This window comes from Condylura cristata, unplaced genomic scaffold (genome assembly GCF_000260355.1).
Source record: "Condylura cristata isolate star-nosed mole 26May11 unplaced genomic scaffold, ConCri1.0 scaffold00002, whole genome shotgun sequence".
In the NCBI taxonomy this organism is placed as follows: Eukaryota; Metazoa; Chordata; class Mammalia; order Eulipotyphla; family Talpidae; genus Condylura; species Condylura cristata.
This window is the reverse complement of record NW_004567103.1, coordinates 14,257,955-14,281,740: the sequence shown is the minus strand read 5'-3', so window position 1 is coordinate 14,281,740 and position 23,786 is coordinate 14,257,955. Positions and strand designations below refer to the sequence as shown.

General features: G+C 53.3%; 1 protein-coding gene across 1 annotated transcript; it reads left to right on the top strand.

Annotated features, from left to right (window-relative positions):
* Positions 1-2: 2 nt before the first annotated feature.
* IGFBP2 (insulin-like growth factor binding protein 2, 36kDa) lies at positions 3-23,386 on the top strand (the record flags this gene model as incomplete). The annotated part of the gene is made up of 4 exons (XM_004674309.2): positions 3-228; positions 19,996-20,222; positions 20,987-21,127; positions 22,892-23,386. Coding segments are annotated over 4 exons (759 nt in total), but the record flags the coding sequence as incomplete, so codon positions are not given.
* Between the last annotated feature and the right edge of the window lie 400 nt (positions 23,387-23,786).

The following is a 23,786-nucleotide window of genomic DNA, read 5'->3' as shown; positions in this document are numbered from 1 at the left end:
GCGCGCCCTGCGCGGAACTGGTCCGCGAGCCGGGCTGCGGCTGCTGCTCCGTGTGCGCCCGGCTGGAGAAAGAGGCGTGCGGCGTCTACACCCCGCGCTGCGGCCAGGGGCTGCGCTGCTACCCCCACCCCGGCTCCGAGCTGCCCCTGCAGGCGCTGGTCCTGGGCGAGGGCACTTGCGAAAAGCGCCGGGACGCCGAGTACGGCTCCAGCCACGAGCAGGTTGCAGGTAACGGGGTTGGGATAACTAGTTCGGAGAAACTTGGGGGACGCCGGGCGAGCCCGGTTGGCGACCCTTCTGTAGGGGAGGGGTGTGCTTCGGCACCTCGGCGGTCTTTGAGCGGAGGAGGAAGGGAGCTCCAGACCAACTCTGCGGAATGGCTGGGAATTGGGGTCCGCAGCCAGCCCCGGGACGGGGTTCACTAGTGGAGCGTGCGGAAGAGCCGGGGCTGCCAGGTGGTGATAATCGCGGAGAGGAAAGGCGCTTCTGCCGCCGTAGTCTTCCCCGGTGGACCGTACCCTAACTTACATCTTGGGGGGCTCACTGGGAGGAGGGCGTTGATCAGGTCTGTGCGAGTGGGGACTCGGAGGAGTTTCTCGGGGGGCGAGAGCTTGAGTCAGTCACCGCTTATCGGAGGGTCTTAGTGGAGGTCACCCCTGCGGGTGCTGGGGACACCCTAGAACTTTGGGGAGAGGGGGGCGCTGGGAGAGGGCGGCGCACACTTGAGGGACCCTCTCTGGTAACGGGGTTGAAAGAAAGGACTTCTTGGTTACTTTGGGGGGTGGTTAGGGGGCAATATAGAAAGGAATGCTGCTGTTCTACATCGAGCACGAAGAAGGCGATTGCATCCGTGCTGGGTGGAAAAATAAAGGAGGGGCCGTCGAGAGGTGCGGAAGACACCCCAGCGGTTCAGTCTGTAACTTAACCGGGTCTCTGGTTGCGGCTCCGGGTAGGGGCGGCCTCGCTGCTCCGAGGAGGACCTGGGTCTGGGGGGGGGGGGGGCGGGAGGCAGGGACGAGACTACCAGTATCAGAGAGGTGTTACCCCACCCCCACTCTATCCTAATTTTGAGGCTATCTTACAAGATGGGACCCCGAGATTCTTTGTAAAGGGCCTTTATCTACTCAAAAAGTTTTTTTTAGGTACACAACCAGGCTAGAAGGATCTCGCACGATATATATATATTTAATTACAAAAGCCTGCGGCCCCAGTGGTCTGGAGGAAGCTGTAATTATTTTCTTTCTTCTTGGAGACAGTGGTGAAATGTGCCCACTGCCTGCCTCTGTTGTTTAAAAAGCAAACAAGTCTGACAAAGTTTTTCAAACTGTAGAAAAATTGAAAAGAAAAAGTGGCAGCTTTGCTGGCTTCTCAGATTCTCTGTCATTTACACCCCCTCTCTGGCCTGCTATTGTTTTCCCCTGTCTCCTTGAGAGTGGAATTAGGGATCAGAGTTGAAGTCTTTCTTTTATTTTCTTCTGTTTCTCTGGGGCATTTTGACCTTGAGTGTAGAGACTGAGGTTTTCTGAGTGTGCAGCCCCCAGCCCTGTTCTTCATCCTGGATGGTCCCCCCCCCCAACCCAGCCTGCCTTACAGTTAACCCTTCACTCCGGCTTTTCTTAGAAAATCATGAAGGGTCTTAGACTCGGGAAGGTCCTTTCACTGCAGGGGGGCTGTCATTCAGTCCCGAATTCCTCTATCACCCCTTTGCACCCCGTGGTCCGCCAGGGCAGAACTGTGGTTCTGGGCTGAACTCTGACAAACTAAACATCTCCCTCAGCAGGGTGAAGTTTTCAAAAGGCCACTAAGTTCACAGAATCCTTTGGATTTTGACTGTTTGAATCAAGTGTGTGCTACATCTCCATCCTGAATGTTTCAGTTCTTTTTTTTTTTTTTCACTCTTCATTCCTCTCACTTTCCTCCTGAAAACTACTCTCCAGCTTCTCCACCCCCAGAAGCAAGTTAGGGTCTTGAGAAGGGAGCAGATGAGGGCTATAGTCCCCATTCATTCCTCCCCGGAGCCTGAAGTAGTGAGACAGGACAATGGGGTGAGGTGATTGGAAAACTGTCACTGCTTTCTCTGCCTGGTGATAGGGCTCCTTCCCCCACACGAGCCCCCCAGACCCTGGCCTCCCTCTTAGTGCCCAGCCCCTTCTGCATTTTTCTTTCTTGCTCCAGATTGTGAAGAGGGGCCACCAAGTTGGGGTGGTGAAAGTTAGCTGAAAGAAAGGACCATGAGTAGGGCTGGGAGTTGGGGGGTGCGGGGAGGCACTGCAGGGGAGAAGCCTGGATTGGCAGGGGTGTGTGAAGGGACAAGTTTTGAGGCTTCTTTGCAGAAGATGATCTCTGGTTGGAACAGCGATGGGGGTGCTATAGGAGAGGATTGGGAGGGGTACCCAGATGAGACCTTAGCACTGCATACTGTACCCCCTTTTCTCCCTCCCCATCTTTTGTCCCGCTCTAAAGAATGAGCACATCCTCCCCCCTAGCCCCCCAGGCCGCATTCCTCTTGAGCAGGTTGCTTTTGAGAATTTTAAACAAACCCTCTTATTTCGAGGCTGCAAACTCCAGCAGTTCCGGCTTGCTGTTAGCTCTTTTGTCTTTGTTCCCAGGGCTCAGGGGCCGAGTTGCTGGCTTCCTGGGGATGGCTGGGATGCAGGGGTGGGGGTGGGCACATCAGCGGGTGCAGAGCCCTATCTCCTGGGGGTGATGGGCTGGGACTTGTTGGTTCAAGGAAAAGAGAAGTCAGATGGGGGGGGTGGAGGTAATGGGTGGGCATGGAAGAACAATGGTAAGGGGACCCCAAAATCTGCCTGAAGTCTGTACCTTAAAAGTGAATGTGTGTGTGTTTGGTAGAGGAATGGACAGAAGTGTCTAGAAGTCCGGGAGGCATCCGAGGAAACAGGTTGGGGCTTTTTCAGAATTCCAGGCTGGGCTCGCCCCAGGCTAGGCTGGACTAGTTCCCCCAGCATCTCCCCTGCCTCCCTCTCCGCCCTACAAAGCCCTGGATTATGCTGAGGGGCGGAGCCACCCAAATGGCCCGTCTGCACGTATGAAGGTGCTATAGAAATGCGCCTTAATTCAGAGTCTCTGGGCAGGCGGGCAGGCTGGTGGGCAGCAGGCTGGCTGCCTAAGAGGCTTTGCATGTGCAGTTGCTGGGGAAGCATAAAGGGGGACCAGGGGCTAGCACTGATTTACAGTGGTTCAGTGCAACTTCAAAAAAAGGGGGAAAAAAGCAACGGGACTTCTGGCTCAAAGTGCTGCTTTGCATCTTGTCTTGCATAAATTTGCATACTGAGTTCAAAGTCGTAAAATAGACTTGGGGAATGAGTGGGACCCACTGTCACTGATTGCTAACACAACTACCTTCCGCCTCCCCCCTCCCCCCCGCCCTTCCCCCCTTCCTGGACAGAACACCCAGAACTAGCTCTGCTAAGCTGCTCTGCCATCGCCACTGTGCATTGGAAGGAAGAGATGAGGGAGCCTGGGGCTGCTGTTTCTGGGTCCTGTCCCCTGAAGGCTTCCATGCTAAGCAGGGTGTGGCAGCCTGCACTCTGGCCTGAGAGGCAGGGGTGAGGGTGTGGCTCACAGGTCCCAACCAGAGAAGGACAGCTGGGCAGGCACTGCCCTTGGCTGCCTCACTTTACACATTGAAGACTGGGATTTGGGGAAATCACAGTCAGTCTTAGCTGCAGTCTCCCTGCTCACCTTCCATACACATCCATAGTGTCCAAAGTGTTCTCCCTCATCGTTACCTTTGGGGTAATAATGACCCCATTCTTTTTTTTTTATTTTAAGATTTATTTATTTATGCATACAAGAACTGGGGTATAGGCCAGAGGTGTGGGGGGTGAGAGGAGTCACCAGAGACACAGTGGGGAATAGAATAGACAGATTGAAGTACACTGCTGAGGGGAGCAGCGGGCGGGTCAGGAGAGGTCTGCCGCGCCATGTGGGTCACCTTCCCGGCTGACTGGGAATTGAACCTGTGCTTCAGTGGCTGTGGATTGCTTCATAGTGCTGTGCTTTAATCTGTTGCACCACAAGGGAGGACCCCTGACCCCATTCATTTGACAACACATACGGGGAAGCTTTGAGGGGGGAAAAAATCTTGTATAACAGTGTCAAAGGCAAAACCAAAAGATTTCTGAGTTGGAATGATTGATGGAGTTTGGGGGAAGATGAACCCATCTGTTGTGACATGGCAGCCTGCATGCATTGGTCCTTGACCATTTGGAATATTGAGTTTCCTGGCAGGCAATGGGAAAAGGGATACTTGGATCATTCTCATTATTAGCCGACCTTCGTGCTGAGCTTTAAAATAAAATTTTCAGACATCACTTCCTTAGCTAGAGTCACTGCTCACTTGCCTGGTGATTAGGTTAGCTTCTAGTTGGTATTCAGATTAGCTGTTTTATGCACAACTGCTAAGCTTTCATATGAAGTTCCAAAAATTCTTGGCTGTGAAGAAATAGAGAACCCAAAAACTGGCTCGGGTGGGGGTGGAGGGCCACTAAAGGGAATTAAGGAGGAACAGAAAATAAACAGCTATGCTCACATTTTGGTGGTCAGTGCTATATAAAAAAAAAAGCACGTGTTGCAGTGTTGGTGGTGGGGCAGGGATTGGCTTTTCAGTGACTCCAGATCCAGGGCCTGCATTTAGTTTCAGTCACCCATGTGTCCCCAGCTCCTTCTTCCCACCGTCTTCCTTCTTCATTCTGTCTTCTAGGTTCCCTGTAGGTCATTCTCTCTCCCCATCTATCCTACTCTGGCTTGGTCTAGAACACCTGCGGAAGCTAAATAAGTGGCCAAGTTTGAGAAAATGGCGTGGAAAATATAGTGGCCTCAGCTTTCCCCATGGGAGACTACAGAGGGGGTTGGGGTTGGAGTGTTTGCAGGAGACCTCATCCTTAATCACCAGGGCAGCCGAGTGGCACTGCAGGACCAGGCTTGGTGGATGCGGAAGTGGCTCTTTCCTCCGAGGAGGCTTCATGAAGGGAGGCTTCCAAAGCAGAGGCCAGAGGCACAACCGGTGGAGTTGGTGATCTGGCTGCAGATATTCTGGCCCACCTGCTTCTCCCGCTGTCTCTGGCCAGCAACTTGCTGCAGACAGGCAGCCACAGATGGGTCACCCTCTTGTCTGTCCTCATCTGTCATGCACAGACTTCTTTGGCTGCCTTGTGTCTGCTTTTAACTCATCCTTGTGAGAGGCTTTTAACTTCCATTTTGCAGGTATGGACTCGGAGGCTCAGGCAAAGGGCACTGTAGCAGGTAAGTAACGGGAGGAGAGGCCAGTCTGGCCACCTCTCCTCTCTCCAGCTTGCCGCCATGGCCACACAAGGGGTGGGACTGTTGGCAGGAAGAGCCTTTGACCCTCCCATCCAGAAGCTTGTTCCTGGACACCTGCCATGTGCTGGTGACATGGGCCATGGGTCACCATTGCCAGGTTCCCTTGTTTACCTTCCCTTGTGTCCTTTGAGAGGCCCAGTCTGGGGGACTTCAGAAGGGGAAGTGGCCAGAGAGCAGCAGTCAGGAGGGACCAAAGGGTCGCAGGGCTGGGGGGCAGCCTGGCTGTCACTGTAGATCAATCTGGGTTCCAGTGCAGACCCGTTTCTTAGAACTTGGGTGTTGGTGACCAAGGGCCTCCTCAGATGCCAGACTCCCTGTTATGAAATGGGGGTGATTGCACTTCTTCAATGGCGTGCCTGTGGGGGTCAGGGTGGTAGTAGAAAATGCCTGGCACATGGTGGGCCACATATACATGAGCTGCCTGAGTCTTGGCATGTGATGTGTCCTCTCTGGTGTGTATTTACTTATTTAAATTTTTATTATATTTATTTTATGCATACAGAACTGGGGTACCGGCTAGAGGTGCAGATAGGTCAGAGGATTCACCAGAGACAGAGTGGGGAGCAGAACAGGCACATTGACTGAAATACACTGCTGAGGGAGCAGCAGGCGAGACAGGAGAGGTCTGCTGCGCCATGTGGGTCAGCTCCCTGGCTGGGCATGGAACTTGTGCTGAGGTGGCTGCAGCTAGCTTCTAGCTTCATAGTGCTGTGCCACTGGGGAGAGCCCCCTCTGTGCCAAGCAGGCCATTCATCACTCTGGCATTAAGGGTTTCATCCTGGTGTGAGGTGGCTTCCTATCAAAGCCCAGTTTTCTATCATGTACTAGTCGCCAAAGCAGAGGTAGATTGTCGCTGAGCCTCAGTTTCCTAATCTGTGAACCAGGTGTCAGAGGCACCAGCTCCATGGTATCAGCTTGCAGTGTTGTGTGTGCGTCTGTGTGTGCACGTATGCACACAAGTGTGTAAAGCTAATGTATAGAAAGCCTTATCACTGGCACTTTTTTGTAATGACTCAGTTGATTTCCATTTCTTCATCTCCAAAATGGAAGTGTCTGCATCTCTGATTGACTGCCATGGGCTGCAGTGAAGCCGTGAAAAGGGTAATGAACTATACTTTAAGTGCACTATAAGCCCAGATGACAATAAATAGACAGGCTTGCATTTTGGGTGGGTGAGTAAGGTGGTGCTCCTTGGGGCCCCTGGCCTGGCTGGCTGGGACTGAACTTTACTTTGCAGAGCCTAGATGGGGCAGAGGTGGCCCCAGGGTTCTGGCACTGGCCTCCCGTGCCCCATACACCATGCCCACTCCCACCCTCACCTGGCCAGCACCCCTCCCTCCGCAGGACCCAGCCTTCCCACACCTCAGGGGTGGGCAGCTCCTGTCTCCCTGGATGGCCCTGTACAGGAAACCTGCCATCACCCAGACTTCAGAACAATAGGGTCAAGTACTCACCAAACAGACCCTCCGGCCTTCTGCATCAATACCTGTGGCCTGTGGGGGAGCCGGGCATGCCGCGTGGGGCAGTGAAAGCCAGAGAGGACCCCCATGCCACCCACTTCCTGCTCTAGGAAAGCGGGCTTTCAGATCTGTTCTGTCCCAGCCTGGGGTGCCAGAAAGTTGAACGTGATGCTGGCAAAGAAATCGGATGTTCTATCCAAAAAAGTGACGTTTTCTTACTACGCCTTCTCCAGACTTGACCTCACTCCCTGGTGGGGGAGCAGCTGTCATTTGCAGGGGGCTGAGGGGCTCTCCACAGGGACGCTGGGTGGGGGCGGTGTTCTCTGGGACCCTTCCTAATGTCTGATTCTGTCCGCGGGCTCAGAGAGTGACAGCCCGACTGGGCACTGAGACAAGATGACTCTGTTCTCAGGCATCCCAGGAAGGCGAGGCCCCCGGAAGCAGAGGAGGTGGATGCTTGAGTTTTGGGGGCTTCACAGGCTTCTGATGAAACTCTCACCAGTGGGGACAGCCTTGGGGAGAGGTAGTTGGTCAGGGAAATTTGGTAACTTTCAGGTTCCAGAGGAGAGTGTGTGGGGTAGGGACTTTTTTTCCTCCAGCAAAGTGGACCAGCTCCCCCTATTTGGCTCCTGCTCCTGGACCCTTTTTCCCCCCTCTGGGCCACTCCTGTTCCTTAACAAAGCCATGGACGATCTGGGCTGGCAAAGCTCCTGGTGTCAGTCAGTACGCAGAGGGAGACCTCGCTCAGAGTCTGCTCCCCCGGAAAGAGAGAGTGGACTGTAGTGGCTTGGGGGGAGCACTTGGCAGCCCTTGGGGCCCCTTCTGGCCGACAGCCCCATGTCTCTTCCTGGCTGTTGGGAGGCAGGGCAGGACTGAAGACTGGGGACAGTGAAGGGGACAGGAGTTGGCAGTCTTCCAGCTGCTGGCCGCCAGAGTTGGCCCTCCAGCCCTGGTGAAGTTGGCTTTGCAAAGTCTGGGGAGGGTTCTAATTAGTGGACGGGTGTAGGTGTGTCAGCCTGTGTTCACTCAAGGAAGGGGCCCAGGACCCCTGGAGCTGGAGACGGGAGGGGCGCCGTGAGCAAAAGTCAAGTTGGTAAGTTGAAAGGTGGGTTTGGTAGGCCACTCATCTACCTAGGCTGGGACCAGGTTGGATCCCAGTGAATTGGGCTACAGTGAATTGGGTCTACCTGAGAGACAAAGTTGACAAAGTAATGGTAAGGAAATGGTTTTGTCCAGACATCTTGCACTTAGACCCAATTACCTGCAGTTTTTTAGTTTTGCTCCAGCTCTGTTTTAGCCACAGGATTCTTCCCACTGGGCAGATGGAAGAAATCAAGGCTGCGTTCTGGTTCAAATGCCAAGGCAAGCACAGACCAGAGTGGATGGACCAGAGCGGAGTCTGGGTCTCCAGATCTCATTCCAGGGCTCCATTCCATCAGGCACACATGCAAAGCAGCCGTGAATTATATACTGCTGCCTGGAAAAGCTCCTTTTCCCTGGGAGGTAGCAATTAAGGCATAACTTCTCAAAAATGTTCCTTTATGCAACTCCCCAGGAAGTTTCTTTGAGGTCTATTGTCTTGACTTCTGGATGGAGGTGCCAGGTTGCCTCTGCATGGTGAACTTGCTTTCTGAAGTGCAGTTCAGATAAAATGAAAACGGCAATTCCCCTGTGCCCTGCTCCTGCATTTACTGGGTAGTTTCTATAGCAACCATGGCGGGAGGCGTGGCAGGCAGGATCGAGGGGGTTGGTGGAATGGGTTTAGTGGCTCATCAGAGCTTTTGAGGTGGGGGGGAGCCAGCTGGCTTATGACTGATGGCTGCCTTCCCTGGGAAGATGGGGTCCCTGGAGAGGGGGAGGGGCGAGGTGATGGGGAAGAAGAGGCGCGCTCGTGCTAAAAAGTCTCGGTTGAGAATCTTCCCTTAGGTGACACCCATGACCAGATGCCATCTGGTGGGTTAGGAGCCGTGGAGCCCAACAGCCTGGGTTAGGTTTTCACTCTGCCATTGGCTATGTGGCTTTGCATGGTTGACCTCAAACCCTTTGGCTCCTTTTTGTCACGTGTAATAAGGGATGAGAAATTATCACCCTTTTGTGATTGCTTGATGATAAAATGAAACAGTGTGCACAAACCACTTAGCACAGAAACTCGGGGCTAAGATAATCCGGTGAAGTCGTCCAGTTCTGACGCTGCCTCCTTCCCACTGTGAACTCCACACGGAACGAAGGAGACGGGAAGGCCAGTTTGTAGGTGGCTTTTGACTGACCGATTTTATGGAGAAGGGGGACTTCAGAATCCCGTTAGGCGGTGTGGCTTCCACGGGGCATGGTTTAGCTGCTCTTGGCTTTGGAAAACGTGTAACCAGCCCAGAGCAGAGTCAGTGGGGAGCGTTTCCAGCCCTGGGTGCCGCTGCCACTCACCAGGGTGGGGTCTGGAGGGCGCGGTCCCTGTGGCCCAGAGGTGAGGCTCTGCCGGTGGCCGCCTCAACCAGGAGGGCGGAACCAAGCAGGCAACTGAAGAGACGCGGCCCGGTATCAGACAAAATTAGTGAACTTTTAGTTGAAGAAAAGAAAAGCCTGGTGACCTATTTAAAGACACTTATTTATATTCAGGACACTTCTTGTGCTGGTTTGAGAATGTGGCAATCCTAGACATTTTTGCAGTTTTTTTTTTTTTTTTAATTTCTTTTTGCATCCTCTGCATTCAATTTGTCAGGCCTGGAGTATCTGGGCGCAGTCTTAGCAGGATGGAGAAGAGGTGGACCGAAGGGGAGGGGGTGGGTCTTTATCACTGTCTGGGGGCTGCTCCGTGGGACCCTCCTTAGGAGCCCAGGGTGGGGCAATTTAATTGGGAGAGGGAAGTGTCCTTCCTGCCCTACCTCAGGCTTTCCCTTTGCGCAGTCCGTTTACTCCTTATCAGCTTTGCTGCTGTGGCACCTAGCTGGGGAGGGAGAGGCCAGAACAGCAAGAAAAACAAATAGTATAATCCACCCTGGGCTGGAGGGGTTGGGGAGTGGGGGTGGGGGGCACAGTCAACTTTGCTCCTGTTTCAGCATTGACCCAGCACTTCTGTGTGCGAGCTGGGCAACTGTAGAAATACAGTCTTCATACCACCTCTATTAGAACCTGCTCTCGCATCCCGGAGGGGAGCAAAACAGTGTTAGAAAATACTGTCTAAGAAGAAAGCTAGTCAGTGGAGACCGAGATAAATCTAATGCAAATAAGTGGGTGGTTCTTTAGCTTTTTTTTTTTTAAAGATTTATTTATTTATTCATACAGAACTGGGGTACAGGCTAGAGATGTGGAGGGTGATAGGATTCACCAGGGACAGAGTGGGGAGCAGAACAGGCAGACTGACGAAGTACACTGCTGAGGGGAGCAGCGGGCGGGTCAGGAGAGGTCTGCCGCGCCATGTGGTCACCTCCGGGGCAGGCGGAAATCGAACTCATGCGGAAGTGGCTTTAGCTCTCAGTGCTGTGCTTTAACCCGCTGTGCCACCAGGGAGTGCCCTCTTTAGCTTTTTGACTTAGGCTCTGGGGAAGATCTTGGCGTTAATAATTGGAGCCCTATCTGATGGATAAAGTCACAGAAATGCAAGACTCAAGTTGAACTGTTTCTGCTTCTTCAGTCTTGGAAGAAGAAAGCACATCACCTTCAGTCGAGAAGAGTGAATGGTGTACTCAGAATGTCTCCCTTTCTGTTCTCTTGTCATTATTTACTTCCCCCCACCCCCCCAAGCACTAAGGGAACTAAGCCCGGGTGTGCATAGTTTCTGTCCTTGGGAGGAGAAAGCAGTGTGGGCCTACAGTTTTTTGTGCACTCAGTCTGGAGGAAGTTGAATCAAATTTCCAGAACATTTTGCCTCCTAATGCTCTGTGCCCTGTCAAGTGGCCTCGGGACTGTTGGAGGCCACATTGGCCCACCTCCTTCCTTCTCAGAAGGGGCCTCCTAAACTATTCTAGAGGAAGTCTACAATCTTCTTCCATCTACATGTGCCAGTTCTTGCTCATGAAACTTGTGTGGCTTCTTAGCTGTTTCTTCTCTGGTCCTCAAGGGGCGGTTTCCCTTCCACTGGGTGTGACTGCCCTGGTGGACACCCCCAGACCCTCCAGCACTCTGCCTGTAGATAGACACCCCCACCTCATCACCTCCAGCCCTTTGCACCAGGATGGGCGTGGCCCTCTTCTCAGACCTGAGGTGTCTAGATCCCTTCATCTTCCCTTCATTGACCCTGTAGCCCTCAGCCACTGTCTTGTCGGGTCTTTCCTTTGACTCATTTCCTAGTTCTTCCTAGTCACAGACTCTCAGGCCAGTCTTTGGTGAGCAGGCAGGTGAGCCTGGTGGTGACGTCAACCTTGTCACTACTGCTCAAGTGTTTGTTTCCAGTGTATGAGAGAGAGATGGGTGAACAGGATCTACAGTTACTACCTGAAAATGCGCTGACCATGTACAGAGAAGGTTTCATTCTACTACTTTACCCCATCAACATTTGGTATTTGAGATCTACTCATGTTTGACAAGGGCCCTTCTTACACTGATAGATGCAGTTAAGCACTATGCTTTTTAACTGCTGTATAGTATTCTATTTTATTACCCTGCTGATTTTATTTACCCATTCACTTACTGAAAGCATTTTGGTGTGGTTACAATTAGTTTTTTTTTTTGCAACTTTAAGTTGTGTTGTGATGAGCACTTTTGCACATGTGCTCTGGGGCACATGCCTGAGACCAGCAGATTGCTGGGGCCCGCACATCCCTTCCGTTTGCAGAGTCCCAACTGCAGGTCTGTATCAGAGCACAGTCTCTACTCGCTTGGCTTCCACAGATGGGACACCTGGCCAGGCTCTCAGTTCACTTCAGTTGTACCAGAGGAGAAAAGTTCAGGGCCTGTTGGAGGCAGTGGAAAGCCGGCTGGGCTGTTTGTCATCTTGCTATCACTTTCTCCAACTCTTCAAGGACAGCCTGGCTCACAGATCCCCAGAGGACCTTGGCTGAATTGGAGCATGTTTTTGTTTTCTCAATCTGTCTGCTTCAGCCTTGACCCTCCCCGGGTCTGTGCGATTCCAGGAATGACCCTGGTGTTTATAAAGCAGGCCTTTAAAGAGTCCACAGGCAGGGAGGCTTTGCAGAGCCTGTTTCTGCTTACTCTAAAAATCTCTAGAGTTAGAAATCTCTAGAAATCTCCATGAAGCCTGGCCCAGAAGGGCCCCTTTGCAACCAAGCATACCTGTCTGTTATCAGCCCCTGCAGCATTGGGCGGAGGGAACTTCTGAGGCTCCATATCACAAAGTGTGCATATGAAGCCATAGCTCTTGGAAAGAGGCATCTTTGTCAGCTGACCAAGAAAGTAGGGCAGGAGAGCAAGACTTGAAAAGGAGCAGGGCCCTTGGAAATGCCTACGCTTGAAGGGTGTTGTTTAAGTCCGTGATTCCCTGACCCTTGCCCTGGACCTCTGGGGCTAGAGTCCAGGATTATTTGTGGCAGGCTCTCCAGATGACTCCGGGTGGACAGTTACAGTCAGGAACCTTTCACCTAGTCTGACTTCCTGAATGCACTGAACGCACAGAAGCCTGCACCCCTGACAGCACCCCATCCTGGGGTCCCTTAGATCCACAGGCATATGGTGACATAGAATTAGAAGCATGGCCTTCTACTTTTTAGAGCAGTGCTGCTTCCTATTACGCTAGAACTGGTTGGCTAAGGGTTAGCATCTAGGACCTGAGAACTGGCCTTCCAAAGTCAGGATTGGTGGCAGTTGGCTCACTGTTCTCCCTTCCCTAACTGTCGCGTCCAGTAGTGGTTTCTCCCCTGGATGTGGGGGGACCTGGGCCTACTGACCTTTCCATTTTCTTACCCAACTCTTAGTACCTAGCCGGGTAATAGGCATGGTGGGTATGGTGTGGGAGGTGATCTCCAGGTGAGAAAGACCACACCTTCTCTGGTGTGACGTTACCTGGCTGACTTGCGGATCTAGGACTGAAAGCCTTTTGCAGATGCTTCTTTCTATCAGGGGAATTTAGAGAGGCGCCCCATCTTCTGTTCAGGAGCCAAGACTGTCAAAGGGGGGTTTCTCTTGAAACAGGGCCACCTCTTGGGAGGTTGGCTTCCTGCTTGGGAGCAGGAGATTAAAGGATAGGAGAAAGGGAATGAAGCTGCTTGGGAGCAGGAGATTAAAGGATAGGAGAAAAGGGAATGAAGCTGGGGCTCTGAAGGGGACAGATGGACCAGCCAGAAGAAGCCAGAGACCCTGTGTGCCAGGCTGCGTGGTAGCCGACGTTCATGGGCTGTTGAGAATTCCTGCCACCTGCTGCCTCTGACTTTGAAGAAAAGGTGGAACAAGACCCACGAGCAGTGAGGAGCTTGGGGTAAATTTCAGATGAGCTAAAACAAATTTCCACCCTTGCTACACACCCATTTCTAACTGGCACCTCCTTCTTCACCCCTCAGCATGACTTGTCAACCCCCGTCTCTTCTTTCAACATAGCAAATATACCTTTGATTTACCTGCTCAAGAAGCAGATCATTTATTTGCACATTGCTCTTCAAGTTGTCTACATTGGACTTGGATAATAATGCTGTGTATGATTTAAAGGGTTTGGCCAAAATCATGGGTGAATCGAAAGTGGCAAAGCCTGATGATTTCTGCCCATGTGAGCTCATTCCTGAGTTGTCCACTGCCATGGATATTAATTGGAGAAGTTGTCTTAAAGGGCAGAGGATGATGGCAGTTAGTAACATGTGTCAAGGTCAAGTGTCCTGTGCCCAGCTCAGCTCTGGGTGAAACCAGAGAACCAGCCAGCGTTCCTCTGGCCTGTTACTGGCTGTCAATTCTGGAAGCACCTGGAGCACTATCTTCTATAAAAGTAGTGAGTGAATCCATCCACTGGAGAGACAGATTTGGGGGTTAACTAGTCATCTCTGTGATGCCCCCCAGCTCCTGGGTTTCCAGATAATAATGAGATAAGCTAAGGTGAAGATTGGAAAATGAATAGGGTTTCTTAGAAAGAAAGAAAGCAGGATTAGAGGCCTGTTAGGGAGATGCATGTTGGTTTTGGAGAAAGTTCTTTTCTTAGCAGGACTCCTAAGGACCGAAGCCTCACATGCTAAGCAAGCAGGAATAGGGGTCACTTATTTTCATAACAGATACTGTAAGAACCCTCATTGATTGGAGTCACCGACTATCAAATGGAATATTGAGGTCAAAACCTCACACTGAGAGAAAATGAACTTTTATGAGAATCAGGATCTATTGGACACGAGGCTATTTACTTTATTTAAGGCTGTTGGTGCTACAATCTAGCAAGATTACATGGGGAGGCGGGGGAAGAGTGATGGCCAAAAACCCAAAACCAGGACACTAATGACTGACACAGACAGAATGCTCTCGCCTGGTGGGTCAGCATCTAGCTGCCTTCCCTGGTTAGATGGGTAGACCGGGTCAGAGGTCACCGAGGACCCTGTACCAGCTGTGAAGTGCCTCTAATGGAAGCAAAGAAGTTGTATGTGCTCCTGTCAACCTGGATGGCATCCTTCTGGGCCTCAGATTTGCCATCTGTCAAATGGACAACTCGTCTACCTGTCGTTCTCACCCCAGCTGTGTTTCAAGGGCTTCCTAAGGTGGAAGCCGTGGCTCTGAGAACCCGTGTGCCAGGCCTCTCCCTGCTCTCGGAGAGGAAGCCTCCGTTGCCTGGAATGCTTTACTCCCCTGTAAACTCCCTGCTTCCATGCTGACCCACTTCCTGGGTCCTGTGAAGGGGAGAACAGTTCACACTTACTAATCCTCCTGGGGAAGTCTCTGCAGGGCCTTGGAGGTAGGTGCCTGTCCTCATCCTAAGCCTTTTCTACTGTGTGATTTGGGTTGCTAAGAGCCGTTTCTTGGAGTGATCTTTGTCCTGCAGCCCGCAGGGCTACATGCAGCAGTGGGTGCTTAATAAATATTATTCTGAACCTAACTCTCCTAGGCAGAAAAAAATTCAACTTGGTATTTTTGTTCTGAGGGCAAATTCCATCTCTAGCTGGAGTTCTCCATCTGGAATGTTTCCCCACAGACTGTTCCTGTCCCTCTAAGAGCACGTATGGGGAGACCATAGTAATGTGCGATGCTGTCCTTGTTTCGCTGAGCGTGCAGGTGCTGCGTGGGTACCCCCTGAATGTGGGGGGCCCCTCTGGCCTGCCGGGCACCGTGTCTGCAGGCAGATCGTCCCCCAGCCCCATCTTCCAGCTGCTGTAGGCTCTGGTGCTTCTGTTCTGCATTTCCCCTGGAGCAATGGGGCACTGAGAGCTTCAGTGACTTGTTGCTGGCTGCACAGTTAAGGATGAAACTGGGATTCAGAGCCCAGGGGATTAGACTTTGGAGCCTGAACGACAAAGGGTCAAGGCTTTTCTTGGCCTACCATCCTCGCCTGTCTCTCCCAGGCTGCCTCTCATTTCCCTTCCCTGGGCTTCCACTCCAAGATGTGGGACTTCTGCATGTGCGTTAGCAAAGCAGCCTGAGGTTCCCTAATCTCTGTGGTCTGTCTGTCGGCAGGGACACCACTGCCAGAGGAGGTGTTACAGGGCAAACCTGCCCATTCTGAACCCCCAAACCTGCCCATTCTGCTATCCGCCCCATCAAGACAAAACATATAAGACCTTTAATGGAAAGGAACTTTAATATAACTAGTGTGCAACACAGAAAAGACAAAAAATAGAGTTTCTAAGTCAGATACCCGAAGTTACCCGTCCCCTTGTGGGTAAAAGTCCACCCAAAAGGGATTGGCCCAAAGCAAGGTCTGAAAGCTGCCACAAGTCTAAAGCACCTTCCAGCGGGGACCCATAGAAAAGGGTCAGAAATGGCCAGACAAGTCTGGGAGGAGAAGAGCAAAATCAAAATCAGTATAAATGCGGCCATACTGAGCCTCCCCACGGGTCTCCCACCCACATCTGTTTCACCCAGTCCAGGGCCAAGAGACAAGAGCCCCTTCTTCACAGGTCTCTGCTCCCTCAGGGCTCCTTCTGGCCTCCACCCTGCTTCCTTCCTCCTCAGTCTCCTCTCCAGATTCTTCTCTTCTCTGCTCAGCTCCACCCTCCTTTTGGTGGGGCAGGGAACCTGGAACCTCCCCTTTTCCTGGGGCTCCCCTGTTACAGAGAGACGGAGCAGAGCTGAATGCAGGTGGCTTCAGGGAAAGTGGCAAAAAGCCTCTCCTCTGAGAGGTCGGCCCCGTGTCTGGACAGCAAGCTGGCTCGGCCCTGGGAGGACACTGCCTGCTGGGCCCATCTTCTGGGGACCTGGGTGTTAAGATGCATGAGCTTAAGACCCCTGCATCCCTTCCTCTGTAAACAAGACGTTAAGTCATATTTTATACCTGAAAATGTATCAGTATTGTGTAGGAAGACCTGTCCTTTTTTTCTAGCCATTTGAAGAAAATGGAAACGTCCCCCCATCTCATGAGCCCAGGATGGGCCTGGCTGGAGCCTGTGGGCTGAGGGCGCGTGTTTCTGTGTGGAAGCCTTTCCAGAGCTTTCTGAGGGTCTTGTTCAGAGCATGACGCATAGGTTGTCTTATGGAGATGCTTCCTAGGCCCCGTCTGGCCCAAGAGCCCTGAGGACTTAGGGATGAGGGGAGTAGGGGGCTGAGAGTCCTCTGGGATGCCTGGGGTGAACACCCTCCATCCCAGTACCACCCTGGAGACTTGTAGCTGGAATGAGCCAGGCTCTGAGCCCGGGAGGCCTTGAGGCAGAGGATGTTGCAGGCACTGAGCTCAGGTGAGTGGATCCTTCCCAGAAGCTCCGGGATAGGACTGAACACGGGCTGGCCTTCTCTTCTTCAGCCAGAGAAAGTGGTGCGGCCACAGGGGTGACTGGGGCGGGCAGGCGAGTCACGAGTCACCTTCCAGGAGAGAAGAGCAGGTGGGTGACCTCCTGAGAATTGCAGGCTTCCCAACAGCACAGTGGATGGTTCTGGAATGGGGGCAGTCTGCATGCCCGCAGATTTCCAGAGTCCTCAGCTGTTGTAATCACCACGTGAGCACAATATTGGGCTCAAGTCTGGAAGTGGTATTGGGGTCTCCAGAAAGCTCTCCGCTGCGGCAGGAAGCCAGCGGGCAGGGGCAGTGTCAAGGGGTTAGGTCAAGGGGTGAAGCAATTGGAAGGTGCAATTTTGTCTTTCTTAAATGATTCTGGGTGGGTACCGTTGCCTCCAGGCATGGAGAGCCCAGGCTTGTTTCCCCAGGTCTATGTGCAGGGAAACCTGCAGGGACGGGAGCAGCAGGAGAGCTGAGACGGTGAGGATGGGCGGGCCTCCCTCCCCTCCCCGGTGCTCATGGCTGCCTGGTGCTCCTGAGCTTAGCCGGGAGGTGGACCACTGGGCATCAGACATCCTAGTAGTTACCCAACTTTGTCTCAGTCTTTCCCCAGCCCCTCTCCTCAACCTCCTGCCGTCCACCTCTGGCATCTGAAGAGTGGAGGGGGTAATCTTGTTCACAGCTGTTGCAGCTGCCTGACTCAGCCTGTGGGGATGTGGTGGGACAGAAACTGCAGCAGACTGGGCTCCTGTGTCCCGGTTCCTGGGAACGCGGTGGGCAGCCGAACCAGCGCGCTGGGAACGCTTCTTCTGAGGTGCATGGATTTCCGTGTTCTCAGCCTCTCGAGGAGCAGAAAGGGGGAGGCAGAGCGTTTGAGGAAAGTTTGGGGTGGCCTGAGGAGTCTGATTGAAAGTAGTGTCATGAATGTGGGAGTCAATGTCTCCCACGGAGCTGAGTGGCAAATGCCGCTACTCGGCTTGGCCTGTGGGTGGCGCTGCAGCTCCTGAAACATCTGGTTTACTGATCATAAAGCCCAGGCCACCCCGAGCCCCGGGGGAAACAGCCCCTGAGAGGAGGATTTTCTATGTTTCCAAAGGCTCATTCATTTAAATATAAAAATTTTAGTTTTTCTAAAGCTTAGCAGTTTTGACTAGAAATCTTTATTTTTAATTCTGAATACTTGAAGCTTTACCTCCTCCTCGCTTTTGATACTCAAGTGTGTCGTCCACATCTGGATGACCCTTTTGGGGCTGCACAGCATATGGGGTGTGGTGGTTTGCCAGGCCCTCGTTGGCCCCAGAGTTCGCCTGTTAGGTTTTTTGCATCCTCTTTCCTCCCTGGCATCTGATGCTTCTTGCCACTGTCCACATGTCTTCCTTTCTGCTTTTGATTTTGTTGATTTTATTCTGTGGGGGCTTAGGAGCTCAGACATCCCAAACCAGGTTTCCCGAGCAGCGCTGTGGGATTGTCGGGACTGGCTGTCCATGTGCGGGTCCAGAAGGACCAGGCCCTGAGGCCTGTCTTCCTGCCTCCTGCCCTCGGCCCTGCTGCTCGCTGGGTAGTGAGAGTGGGACAAAGGTCCCCGCCATGTGTCATCACCTCCGTCACACAGCAGGGAGCGGCTGTATCCCAGTTTGTGTGTCGGCTGCCTTATTACAACATGTACAACCGTTCCGGAAGCCGGAGCTATTCTCCTAGCTAAGAGAAGGGTGACAGAGAGGTTGTAGGGAAAAGTAGAGCTGGTGTAAAAAGGAGCAGAGCTTGGATTTAGCCCCAGAACACCCTCTTCACCAGAGCTCACTCATTGCAGATGTGAGGGTGCATACAGCTGTGAGGTCGCAGGTGTGGAGGGGATGGGGCAGTTCTGTGGGTTCCCCTCGTGTGCTGGGGCCCTGATGTGCCTGGTCACGGTTCCCTGGAATCTGTCGCAGCTTGCTTTGCAGAGTCGGGTTGCCATAGCGCCAGCCTCCCATCAGACCAGAGAGGTGCCCGTCCCTTTGCTGGCGAGCGCCCAGCGCACCCGCACCCAGGGGGTGTCATAGCCCCCTGTGCTGGGCAGTGCCTCCGATCTCAGACTGCCTCTTTCCACCCTGCAGCTCTGCCCAGGACACAACCCGCCCATCCCATCCCGCTGTATGCTGAAGCTCTCCAAGCACTGGGTGCCTCACCTAAAACTCTTGTGTAGAAAACGATTTTTAAGAGCCATTTAGTTGTGTTATCAGGGCTGTAGGTTTTTGAAGGTGCATTAAAGGGGAAGAGAAAATGGGCAAGATTTATGTAAAGACACGCCCTCGGCCCTCCTTTCCTCAGCTCTCCTGGGGCCCCGCAGGAGGGGGCCCCGCATGGGCTGGCTGTTTGCTGTGCTGTGTCTACAGGGGCTGTTTGACTCTGGCCCTCCGAACTGGCAGGGACTTGTTTCCCGGGCTACGCTTCTTCCACACCCTTCTGTTCTGTTCCTCTGCCTGTCCTGCTGGACATGCCTAAACTTGTGCGTCAGATTGGTAGCTGGGGCTGCACCCAGGCCCCCTCCCATGGGCCGCACCCACAAACGGAGCCTCCATTCCTTGGTGACTGGTGGTTAAAAAAGTTGAGACTTAATGGTCGTTTCTTAGATAAACATCTGGATGAGGCTACCGGCTACCTGCTGAGCCATAAGATAAATGACCAAGGTCAAGAGGTCATAGTTTCTGTTCTTGGGACTCAGTGCAACGGGGGGGGGGGGGGGGTTTGCAGTGGGGAACACATCAGTCACTGGCAAGACACCCTAGGGGGACTCCCCCTGGAGGGGGACCGATGTAAATGAGGGATAACAGTAGTAGGAGGTGCTGGGAACTAGAATCTGGACCCTCCACCCCCAACTTCTCCAGCCCTGCATAGCGCTGCATAGCGTGATCTTTATGGCATGAATGTTAAAACGAGCCAGTGGTGCTCTCGTCAGGCCACAAGTGATGAAGACTTCGAACTGGGGGTTCGTGGCAGGTGGATGTGGGAAGTCTTTCTGATGAACCCCTGAAAGAACTGAACCCCATTCCATGGTAGGGACCTCAAAGACACCCCCTGGACGTCTCTGCTCCTGGCCTGCCTCCCAGGATGGAGGCAGAATAGAGCAGGTATCCAAGCACTTTTGTGGAATCACGCAGCCTGTGGTCAAATCCTGGATTTCTGATCTTGGTCAATACTTGCCCTCCGTGGGCGCCAATTCTTCATCAGGGGAAGGTGGTGAGCACACGCGCAGTACTGACCTGGGGTGACTGTGAACAAGAAAGTGATCGTGCATGTAAATTGCTTAGCACGATTCCTGGGATGTGAGTCAGCTCTATCTTTGTCATCGTCGTGGGTCCAGCTGCTCCTGGTGGCTCCGTCTTGGGGAACTGTCCCTGCAACCCTTCTTCCTCCCTTTCTCTGCAGACAATGGCGATGACCACTCCGAGGGAGGCCTGGTTGAGAACCACGTGGACGGGACCTTGAACATGTTGGGAGGTGGAGGCAGTGCTGGCCGGAAACCCATCAAGGGCATGAAGGAGCTGGCCGTGTTTCGGGAGAAGGTCACCGAGCAGCACCGTCAGATGGGCAAAGGCGGAAAACACCACCTTGGCCTGGAGGAGCCCAAGAAGCTGCGGCCGCCCCCTGCCCGGGTCAGAGGGGGCTGGACCTGGCTGGACCCGGCCGACGGGTGGGAGGATGTGGGAAGGGGGGGTCTCCCAGTGGGAGGGCACCCCAGTAAGAGGCACACATGCCACAGATGCATATCCCGTGCCAGCAGGCAAGCACGTTGCTTTCTAGCTTTGCCGCTAACAAGCCAGTGACCTTGAGGCCAAACAGTATCATCATCTGGAGCCTTTGTGTCTGTGGCTGTGAACTAGACTGTGTGCAGGGTTTCTTAAAGCCTCTTCCTTCTGAAATCTGTGCATTTCTGTGTGGCTTCTGGACATAGGCTGAGAAAACGGAAGCTGGAGGTGAGAACGGACCCACTCAGCTTGCTCCCACTTTGCTTTCTGCTGCTTAGCTCTGCTCTCGTGGGTCGTGGTTTATGAAAAGTTGCAGTGCTCATCAAGTGGTGCAGAGATACTCTAGAGACATCGCCTGTGTTTAATGTTTGCGGTAGATTCCATTTTGATCCACACAGCCATTGTCCCAGAGCGAGGAGACCAGGGAAAACTCAGTCCTGGGGTGACTTTCTTTAGGGGGTAGCAAGGGGCATAATGAGGGGCAGCGAGAACACTAAGATGCTGTCTCAAGTCCCCGTTCCCACCAGCTGCCTGCGTGACCTTGGGGAAGACCCTCTCTCTGCTTGTGCTCTTGGCACCAGTGTGGCCCAGGGTCACACTCAGGCCAGTGTTCCTGAGCTCATCCTTACTCGAAGTGACCTGACTCCCGGCCTGTCCCTTGGTGCCTACAGACCCCCTGCCAGCAGGAACTGGACCAGGTCCTGGAGCGGATCTCCACCATGCGCCTTCCAGACGAGCGCGGTCCTTTGGAACACCTCTACTCCTTGCACATCCCCAACTGTGACAAGCATGGACTGTACAACCTCAAACAGGTGAGAGAGGATCCTCCTTGCCGGCTGGGTAGGCCTCATTCCACCCATCTGTAACCCTCGGAGGTACCAGACTTCCGTCTGGGAGGTATGGGCGTCAGGAGACCGGGCTCCTGGGAGGTGAAGACAGCTGGCGGCTGGGCCAGGGAAAGCGGTAAGGCGGGGGGCAGGGGGGCTCCCCTACCTGAGCTCAGCCTGTGCAAGTCTGATTCCACGTATCCAACTCCTCGCCATCAGTGCTTGGCGTCCTGGTTGACCAGGAGCCTCTCAGAGAAGAGCTATGCCTGGAACAATGCTTCTTGGCATTCCCTGAGCTTTAGAATCACCTGGAAGGTGATGCCAGCCTGATTGCCACTCAGAAGGTCCGTTGGGGACCGACAGCAGTTGGCATTCCCGACAGACTCCCTTGGGGTGCTGATGGTCTATAGACCCCACTTCCAGAATCACTGATTGAGACTAAGCCAGCCAGTTTGGTTTCCAAGTATCTCAGGAGATGGAGAATCAGGAATGAGAAACACAAGTTAAAATATTTCTAAAAATATTGTACGTCCCTTAATGGCAGTGGGCCCCTGTGCCCACAAGAGCCCCCCCGCCTTCCCTAGCGGGTGTCTGTAAGCTGTTAATGACCAGTGCTCCCCTTATGGTCATCATGGAGCTTCACAGCCGCGGGGAGCTGGGTGCTCTTGGCAGTGACAGCAGGGGGCTTCTGCCTTCTGGCTGCGTCATCCCTTGTATGGGTGGAACGAGTGGGTGTATGTTTCACGAAGGGCAGAGCAGTGGGCGGGTGAGGACTGTGGGCACGCCTGCCCTTGCTTTTCAGGCAGGGGTGCTGAGCCCCAGCTCCAGGGGGCCTTCTAAAACCTGGGTGCAAGGCACCCAGAGAGCTAGATTTTATGACTGGGATATTTTTCTGAACATAGTCAAGATTTTCAAAAGCTGTTGAGGTGACCCTGGTGATTCTGTCGGTCCCCACGGAAGGGCAGGTTTCAGAGCCAGGAGGGGGCTCTGCCCTTCAGGAAGGGGTTTCTCTTTCATCTCCTTAAATGTCGGTCAAGCATGAAACGCTGTTGAGCACGTGCCCAGCTACTTCAGTGGACACGCAGAAGGAGTGATCTCTTCTGCTGAAGAACAGGCTTTGTGTTGTGTCTTTCAGTCACTAAAGGGATTTACAGGAGTCATTAGTGTATGGTCTCTGGATGCTGAATGCCCAGGTTGCCATGTCTGCTCTGCTTCTCAATAGCTGTGTGACTTTGGGCAATTTACTTAACTGATCTGTGCCTCCTTGTCAACTGTGAGTAAGGCGATGATAATAGCAGTAATGCGCAAGGTGATCATCAGGATCCACTGAATATGTGTGTTAGACATAAATGAAAGAGCAGTGTCAGGTTGCTCGCACAGGGTCTGACATGAGGTAGACCCTGGGCTGACTGTCACCACGACATGCTTTATACACCTCACTATGACCCAAGCCAGGCCCCCCGGAATTGGACTTCCCTGTGGGTGGGTGCTGGGTCTTTTCCTCTTGGAGCATCTCTGGCAGCCTAGCTGATCAGCGCTGCAGCCAGCAGCATTAGTGTCCCGCCAGCGGTTGTCACTAATCCTGAGGGAGAGCGCCCCCCAGGCCTCCTGGACATGGATAGCCATCTGCATTCAGCAAGAGCACAGTCGTCCGTGGGCCCCGGGTCAGCACACACGTCAGCTGGGTTGAGGGAAGGCAGGAAAGCCGGTGTGGGGAGTGTCCTTCATGGTGTCTTCTTCTCTCCCCAGTGCAAGATGTCCCTGAACGGGCAGCGTGGGGAGTGCTGGTGTGTGAACCCCAACACCGGGAAGCTGATCCAGGGAGCCCCCACCATCCGGGGGGACCCCCAGTGTCATCTCTACTATAATGAGCAGCAGGGGGCTCGTGGGGTACACACCCAACGGATGCAGTAAACCATAGCCAGCCGGTGCCGGGCACCCCCTGCCTCCACCCCCTCTCGCCAACACGGCAGAGAGGGGAGAGCTTGCGTCGTGGGCAGGGAGGGTTTTCCAGGAGTTTTGACAAGTGTATTTATATTTGGAAAGAGACCAGCACCGAGCTTGGCACCCCTCCTTCCCCCTCCCCCTCCCCAGCTGGAGATACCTGCCACCCCTTTCTCTGTCCCAACTGGGAAGGAGGGGTGGTTGCAGTGGCGGAGCTGGGGACGAGGTTTGGGAGGGGGGAAGAAATTTTTATTTTTGAACCCCCTGTGTCTCTTTTGCTTAAGATTAAAAGAAAGAAAAATAAAACGTGTGCGTGCTTTTTTTTTTCTTTTAAGATTTATTTATTTGTGCATACAGAACTGGGGTACAGGCCAGAGGTGCAGGTGTGGTGAGAGGCTTCACCAGAGACAGAGTGGGGAGCAGAACAGGCAGATCGACGAAGTACACTGCTGAGGGGAGCAGCGGGCGGGTCAGGAGAGGTCTGCCGCGCCATGTGGTCACCTCCAGGGCAGGCGGGAATCAAACTCATGCGGAAGCGGCTTTAGATTCTCAGTGCTGTGCTTTAACCGGCTGCGCCACCAGGGAGGGCCTGTGTGTGTGTTTTGTCTGAGCTTTTGGAGTTCCAGGGAACGAGATCCTTGGGGTCTGCTGTGTCTCCTTCCCTCCATCTTCCCCCTGACTCCTTGCACAAGGGGTGAAC